Consider the following 8,539-nt stretch of genomic DNA (forward strand, 5'->3'; position numbering starts at 1 on the left):
TCATCCAAGTTGGTAACCATCACTACCTCTTTAGGGAAGAAACTCCATAATTTAACTATGCACTCTGTGAAGACATATATGTGCAGCTGAGTTAAGACTATATTGCACCATCCATGACAATGTCGTCCAATATTGTGAGGACAACACAATAAGCTCAGTGCTGCCTTAGCAAGACCATGCGGGCCCCCAGAGTGGAACTTTGCATCTCCCTGGTCCTTTTTGCTGCTGTCTCACACCGAGTTAAACCAAGGTAGGACTTAGCATAGAGGGATGCAGGTGGCGCTGTGGGTTAAACCACAGAGCCTAGGACTTGCCGATCAGAAGGTCAGTGGTTCAAATCCACGCGACGGGGTGAGCTCCCGTTGCTCGGTCCCAGCTCCTGCCAACCTAGCAGTTCAAAAGCACAGCAAAGTGCAAGTAGATAAATAGGTACCGCTCCGGAGGGAAGGTAAACAGCGTTTCCGTGCGCTGCTCTGGTTCACCAGAAGCAGCTTGGTCATGCTGGCCACATGACCCAGAAACTGTATGCCGGCTCCCTCGGCCAATAAAGTGAGATGAGCGCCACAACCCCAGAGTCGGCCACGTCTGGACCTAATGGTCAGGGGTCCCTTTACCTTTTACCTTTATGACTTAGCATGCTGCCCAAACAAGTTAAGCTCACAGTTAATTTCTTTCCCTCGCTTGCCATGAGCTGTAACCAAGGTTTGTTCAACAACAAAAAAGTGGATTAAAAAAAGGAAGCCCATTGTGCCACCCAGCATTCCAGCAACATAAACAATATGCCTAACACAGGCCAAATGATATTGAATATATATCAAGGAGCAAAGAAAAATAAAATAAATTTATTAACAGGCTTTTAAAAATAACACAGTAAAATAAATTCCGAGGTTTTGCTGATTGTGCTTTGGGCTGGCCATAGAGGGAAAGGATTTCATTTCATTAACCTGATATTTGAGATAACACTTCAACCCCACACCAGAATTTTGTTGTGGTTGTTTTCCTTAGGTTTAAACTCCTCCAAAAGGTGATCCCAGCTTAATTAAAAAGGAGTCCCCAGTCTGTCTGTCTCATTCACAACCTGCTCCTAAAGGCAAATAATTAATTGTGGCTGTTCTAGGACAAATGACACCCCAGTTCAAAAGCCTGGCGATCTTCACACCGAAGTGACATCCTGAATACTGTTATTATGGTGGTTTCAGCTACAAATCCACCAGCCCCAATTCCCCAAGCACCTACATATTAAAAATGGGTTTGAGATTTTAGCTGTTTGGTTCACCCTTCCATACAAGCATTCCTAAGAGGCCAAAGCTGTCCCCACCGGCATCCAAACAGAGTGCATTCTCCCACGTCTGATCCTGAAGATGGGGCGCTAATAAGAAAATGGTTAAAAACATAGTTTCTCTGCGATGGGGCACAGAGCAACAAAACTTCTCCATCAATTGACCCGGGTTGAAGCACCTGCCTAGGATAATTGGAAAAAATAAAATCAATTAAAATAAATATGGATAAAGTGCTCAATTCCGCTCTCCTCTAGTCCCTCGCCAAATCCAGCCACGTTGCAGGCAAAGCCCTTGGGAATCTCTCCTGTGACGCCCTCTCCCATGGTTCAGCTGAGAGCGTCCCCTGCGGTCCTCATTCATTGTACTCCTCCTCCTTCTCCTGCAGCAGCTGGAACCTGCTCCCCATTTTCCACTTGATGTGCTGAGGTTTCAGGTACGCTGCCAAGGAAGTCTTCCTGCTGACTTTCCTGCCCAGCTCTGGGCTCTTGCCTTTTTTCGGGCCGAGCGAGGTGGAGCTCCTGGCTATGGGGTGGGCCGGGAATATGGTCTTGCCCTGAGGAGCTTCCAGGAGCTGCCACACCTCCCCGGAGGTGGCACTGCTCAGGTACTGCCAGGGCCTCTTGCCGCTGCTGTCGCGCACCTGCGTGCTGCACCGCAGCTTCTGCACCAGCAGCTTGACAACCAGCTGGTGGCCGTGCATGGCAGCCAGGTGCAGAGGGGTGTATCCGCAGCCGGACTTGGCATCCACGTCGAGGTCCACGCCGGCTTTCCTGGCGCCGGCGACAAAGTCCTGCATCACTTGCACGTTCCCGTGCTTGGCCAGCCAGTGGAGCACAGTGTAGCCCATGATGAAGTCTTTGCGGGTGGCCAGGTGGGGGTCTTCCAGGAAGAGCGCCCTGGCCTGCATCCACGAACCGGTGGCCACTTTCACCAGCCAGGCGTGCTCTCGGGGTTCCAAGGGCACTGAGGAGGACCTGCCTTCGCTCGGAGCATCTGGATCTGGGCCCAGCCCTTGCACGTCACTAGAAGTGGCTGAACATCCTTGCCTCTGGACCAGCCGTGGGCTCAGGGGGGTCTCCAGGGGAGAGGGAGACAGTCTGGTCACTTTCCAGGGGTTGGGGGGCTCTTTGCCGGGTTTGGGGGAGTCTGCGTCCCACAGCTTGTCCCAGGAGGCGGCTCTGCTCACCACCCGGTTGAGCAAGGCGAGGTGATCAGGCATGGCGCCATCCTTGGCCAAGCCATTTCCGTGGGGTCTGTAGCAGATGCTATCTGGCCCGGCCCGGGCTGTCCCTGTTGAATTACCGCCGTGGCCGTTCTGCCTGGCAGGGAAGGGCTGGTGAAGGACGCCGGCGCGCCCTTCAGGCCGACAGGAGTCGCTGCCTCCGCTGGCACTGCTGCCGTCTTCGCTCGCCGAGCTCGCCTTCTCGATAAAGTCCTCCAGGTCTTGCAGGGAAAGCTGGCACCGGATGCTCCGGAAGACGGGCGCGGGGTCCCGCCGGGCACCCAGCCCGGGCAAGGAATCCTGAGAAAGGCAGGCGCTCCCCACCGAGCTGGGCGGCGACGCCCGGGCTGGCCAGGAGGACCCTTCTTCGCGCTGCAGAAGGGGGTCAGGCAGGGCGGACTGGTGCGTAACGGCATGCGCCCTCTCCACCCACTCGCGGATCCTTTGCTGGGGGCTGGCGGCACTTGGAGGCGCGCCCATTTTCCCGACGGGTAAATAGGGGCCATTTGACTGCGGCGCCCCGCCTAGTAGGAGCGGAGGGTCCCCGCGAGGAGCCAGCCGGGGCTCCCTTTGGCTGTGCTGCTCCGTTCCAAGCAGGGCGCACGGCTCCGAGGGGCTTCTCCGGCCGCCTAGCGCGGGGTTTGGCGGAAGCAGCGCCCCCGATCGCCCTCCCAGCCCCCCCGGGTGGCACCTGCGAGGTTCCGGGCAAGTCCTAAGCTGGTGGGCCGAGCCTGGGCCGGCGCGCTCCTCTTCCACCTGGCGCCGGAGAGGCTCCTGGCCGTGCGCCCTAGGCGCGCGCTGCGCCCCGGCCTGGCCCTGCAGCGCCCCCCGGCCGACTGCCACTTCCAGAGGCGGTGGCGGCGGCGGCTGCTTGGCGGCTTGGCTCTGGGCGGCATCGTCGGCAGGTGCCTTGGGCTCCTCTCCCACCAGCTCTCGGTAGCGCTTCCTGAGCACCACGTATTTGGCGGCGCCCGGCGGCTCGTCCTGCTTCACGGTGGCCACGGAGTTGACGAAGCCCTTGAAGAGCTCTCGGCGGCGCTGCAGCTGAGCCGGAGACGCGTCGGGGTCCCGCAAGAAGTGCCTGAAGTGGCTCAGCAAGGCGGCGTTGGCCACGCTCCCCCCGGCCTGGCAGAGGAAGTCCAGCACCTCGGCTTGGCTCAGCTCTTTGGCCATGATGACCTCGAAATCCCCGGCGCACGGATCACCTCCGCCGGCCCAGCGCGCACGGCTCTCGCTGCTGCTGCTGCCGCCGCTGCTTCCTCCTCCATCCAGCCATGCTCCACCTCGCCAAGCTTATCTCCTCCCCAGCCCCGCCGCGGTTCCGCACGCCCGAGGCATTCGGGAACAGAAACCGCCGCACACGCGCGCTCTCCCCCGGGGCGGCGCCCAGGATGAAACTTCTTCCCGGAGTCAGTTTCACCTGGCCTCCGTAGCCCCGCCCACGCCCCACCTCGTGGCCCCTCCCCTCCCGTGCCTTGGCCCCGCCCCTTTTGCTCTTTCCCCCATGCTTGACAGCTAAACTTCTGCCTCTCGCTTTCTTTGCAAATCAGCCTGATCTGTTTTGGAGATAGTCCCAAGCGGAGGTCAAGGAAAGTGTGTCTGCGGAGGTGAGGCCCAGGAAGAGTTCCAAGACAGAACTGTTAGTATCTTACCCTCAGGTGAATTACGTTACCATGGTGGGGGGGGGGACACACACCTTACAGCTTCCACTTTGTGGAGGTGTGTGTGTTCAGGAATTGCATTGCTCTGCCTCAGTGAAGTGCGTTAAGGAAAAATACGCTACATAAATCCTGGCAGCAGCAGCACCCGCCCCCTCCCCCAAAGCGCCCCATCTTTAAGGTTAAAAGGAACAGGAGAGATGAAGCTGTTTCTAAAAGTTCCACACTCTTTTGCTATGTCTCCCTGCAGTCTTTCAGAAATTGCAGGGACGAAGGCGCGAGAAAAGTCCCTGCTTAAAGTTTACAGAGGAGTTATCCATTAACAGCACAGTCCCAGACGTGTGATTTTTACTAGGAAGTGCTACTCAGTTCAATGGTGTTTACCCTTAGGTAAGCGTGTGTGCAGGATTGCAGCCGGATCTGAGGCACATTCGTTCACTTACTCTATTGCGGGGGGTTGGGGGCTCTCCAAATATTTCTACCTGGCCCTCAGAACCCTCCCCAGGAGAACGTAATTTGTTTCCTGAATGCCTTTGAGCAGCTTTTGAACACCCTGTGCTAAGCTAAGCAGGTGCAGACCCAGCCAGTCCTTGGCTGGGTGGAGATCACTAAATCTCAGTGGAAGTCGCTGCATATCCCGCTGTTTACCCATCCATTCTCCAAGCAACTTGAAGCGACATCCGTGAGCTTATCCTCTTTTATCCTAGCCTATCTCTCTGTCCACAGGACTTTGTTGTCCTGGCCAGCTCTGTCTGCAAATGCCCCTGCCTTGGCTTTCTGGTGTTCCAGCTGACAGCAGGACTGTCACATACCAGGTGGCTGAACTTCTGGTCTGCAAATAACTCAAAGGTTGCAGATCTGTGCATGCTCACTTGGGGGGAAGCCCCACTGGATCTAACTTCTGAATAAACACCCTTCAGATTACCCTGAGGACAGGGTCCAGTCTGTGGACGTGGCCGATGGCATGCCAGCCAAGACAGCAGGTACTTTGTCTGCCTTGCAAGAAGATTGCTAGGTTGGAATATACTAGAAAGTATACCAGGGGTCATAGGGACGTGGGTGGAGCTGTGGGTTAAACCACAGAGCCTAGGACTTGCCAATCAGAAGGTTGACAGTTCTAATCCCCGCAATGGAGTGAGCTCCCGTGGCTCAGTCCCTGCTCCTGCCAACCTAGCAGTTCGAAAGCACATCAAAGTGCAAGTAGATAAATAGATACCGCTCTGGCGGGAGGGTAAACGGCGTTTCCGTGTGCTGCTCTGGTTCTCCAGAAGCGGCTTAGTCATGCTGGCCACATGACCCAGAAGCTGTATGCCGGCTCCCTCGGCCAATAAAGCGAGATGAGCGCCGTAACCCCAGAGTCGTCCGCGACTGGACCTAATGGTCAGGGGTCCCTTTACCTTTTTAACAGTCACTTAGGAATCACCTCCAAGATAGAAACACATTACTTCCCCCTCCCCTGGCCACATGACCCGGAAGCTGTGCGCCGTCTCCCTCGGCGAGTAAAGCGAGATGAGTGCCTCAACCCCAGAGTTAGTCACGACTGGACCTAATGGACAGGGGTCCCTTTACCTAGACCGGGGTCAGCAAACTTTTTCAGCAGGGGGCCGGTCCACTGTCCCTCAGACCTTGTGGGGGGCCAGACTATATTTTGAGGGGGGGGGAATGAACCAATTCCTATAATCCACAAATAGCCCAGAGATGCAATTTAAATAAAAGGACAGATTCTACTTGTGTAAAAACACGCTGATTCCCGGACCGTCCGTGGGTTGGATTTAGAAGGCGATTGGGCCGCATCTGGCCCCAGGGCCTTTGTTTGCCTACCCATGAAGTAGACCATAGCATTACAGTGGTACCTCGGGTTACATACACTTCAGGTTACAGACTCTGCTAACCCAGAAATAGTACCTCAGGTTAAGAACTTTGCTTCAGGATGAGAACAGAAATCATGCTCCGGTGGTGCGGCAGCAGCGGGAGGCCCCATTAGCTAAAGTGGTGCTTCAGGTTAAGAACAGTTTCAGGTTAACAAAGGACCTCTGGAATGAATTAAGTGCGTAACCAGAGGTACCACTGTATGGCAAATCAGTCTGGTGACTCACCCTATTTGGGGGGATTGCATTTTTTGTTAATTTGAAAAACAATTTCAATGCCCTGAGACCTTAGCATGAAAGGCAAGGAATAAATTAAAATAAAATAATAGTGTCCAGGGTCTACCAGCACCATCTGGTAAGCCGGTTAAGACCCTACCTGCCCGCAGACTGTCTCACCAGAGTGGTACATGCCCTGGTTATCTCCTGCTTGGATTACTGCAATGTGTTCCTCATGGGGCGACCTTTGAAGGTGACTTGGAAATGACAACTAATCCAGAATGCGTCAGCTAGACTGGTGACTGGGAGCAGCTGCTGAGACCATATAATACCAGTCCTAAAAGACCTACACTGGCTCCCAGCACAATTCTGAGCACAAATCAAAGTGTTGGTGCTGACCTTGAAAGCCCTAAATAGCCTCGGCGCAGTATACTCAAAGGAGCATCTCCACCCCCATTGTTCAACCCTGACACTGAGGGCCTTCTGGCGGTTCCCTCATTGCGAGAAGTGAAGTTACAGGGAACTAGGCAGAGGGCCTTCTCGGTAGTGGCGCCCGCCCTGTTTATTTCCAATGTCAAGGAAATAAGCAACTATCTGATCTCTAGAAGACACCTGAAGGTTTCCCTGTATAGGGAAGTTTTTAAAACTGTTTAATGCTTTACAGTGGTACCTCGGGTTACATACGCTTCAGGTTACAGACTCTGCTAACTCAGAAATAATACATTGGGTTAAGAACTTTGCTTTAGGATGAGAACAGAAATCGTGCTCCGGCGGCACAGCAGCAGTGGGAGGCCCCATTAGCTAAAGTGGTACCTCAGGTTAAGAACAGTTTCAGATTAAGAAAAGACCTCCGGAACGAATTAAGTACGTAACCAGAAGTACCACTGTATTGTGTTTTTGTTTGTGTTGGAAGCTGCCCAGAGTGGCTGGGGCAACCCAGTCAGATGGGCGGGGTACAAATAATAATACTGTAATAAAAATAATAATTATGGTAGTAGTCAACATGCATGGGGTTGTGCTGAAAGTCAGAATTTTTCTGTTGTCCACTTTTGGAGCACAAGGCTTCAAACTGGAGGCACACCTCAAATCAAAAAGATGCACAGAATCTTGATTGACTTCCAGAACCGTGGCATGTAGCCTGGCTATTTGCAGAGAAAAGGGACCAGATCAGACAGCTTTTGGCAGACTTTCAAGCCTAGGAATTCTTTGCATTTCTTTCCTCTCCTATTCCATTCCACATCCTTGCTTTTAAGTTGCCTCTGTTCTGCGAAGTGCCCTGCCTATTTTATTTTCTTGTGCTTTCTGCTGCAAGTTTAAATTATCTGCTGATAATTCTGAATGAATACTCACTACACATCCAAAAAAAACCTGTACAGGCTCACAAACCCCTTAACTGGGGAGTGGTTAATGTCCAAATTCAGTTGAAATGGCATGTGTTTTATAGCAGAGACAGCGCACCAGAAAATGACAGGCAGATGAAAGGAATTGTATCTGCTGCACCTCCTTGGAAAGGCCACTTCATTAAGGAAGGCTGATGAGGGCCTGTTGTCTACTTCTCAGATCCTACAATCAAGGATGTGTTGCAGACAGCCTGCTCAGCTATTGCAAAGACGCACAGCAAGCAAATGATGCTCAAGAGGAATGCAGCTGAGCAGCCAGGTAAGGCTGGAATGCAGAAGAGCATTACAAACAAACAAACAAACACCCTCCGGCTTTGCTTAATCAGCCTTCAAAGGAAAGTCTGGTTCCGGTTTCCAAGAATATTTTACTCCCAGCTTAAAGCAGGAACTCCTCCTGCAGGGATTTCCTTGCCTATAATTAAAGTGGCACCTTCTGGCCTCTGTCATCAGCCAGAGGATGCTCTGGGAGGGTGCCCTAAACCCCCCTCCCAAACTCCTTGGAAGGGGGAGACATCAGCTGCCTACAAAATACTGGCTTACAGTGCAGGGTAAAGGTAAAGGTAAAGGTAAAGGGACCCCTGACCATTAGGTCCAGTCGTGGCCGACTCTGGGGTTGCGGCGCTCATCTCGCTTTACTGGCCGAGGGAGCCGGCGTACAGCTTCTGGGTCATGTGGCCAGCATGACTAAGCCGCTTCTGGCCAACCAGAGCAGCGCACAGAAACACCATTTACCTTCCCGCCAGAGCGGTACCTATTTATCTACTTGTACTTTGCTGTGCTTTTGAACTGCTAGGTTGGCAGGAGCAGGGACCGAGCAACAGGAGCTCACCCCGTCGGGGGGAATCAAACTGCCGACCTTCTGATCGGCAAGTCCTAGGCTCTGTGGTTTGACCCA

General features: G+C 53.5%; 1 protein-coding gene across 1 annotated transcript; it reads right to left on the bottom strand.

Annotated features, from left to right (window-relative positions):
* Nucleotides 1–823: 823 nt before the first annotated feature.
* Nucleotides 824–4,611, bottom strand: SOWAHB (sosondowah ankyrin repeat domain family member B). The gene has a single exon (XM_083398376.1). The coding sequence runs from the start codon at nt 3,673–3,675 to the stop codon at nt 1,633–1,635; it is 2,043 nt and encodes a 680-aa protein (XP_083254502.1). The 5' UTR covers nt 3,676–4,611; the 3' UTR covers nt 824–1,632.
* Between the last annotated feature and the right edge of the window lie 3,928 nt (nt 4,612–8,539).

This window comes from Podarcis tiliguerta, assembly GCF_965153285.1.
Source record: "Podarcis tiliguerta genome assembly, chromosome: 9".
Taxonomy (NCBI): domain Eukaryota; kingdom Metazoa; phylum Chordata; class Lepidosauria; order Squamata; family Lacertidae; genus Podarcis; species Podarcis tiliguerta.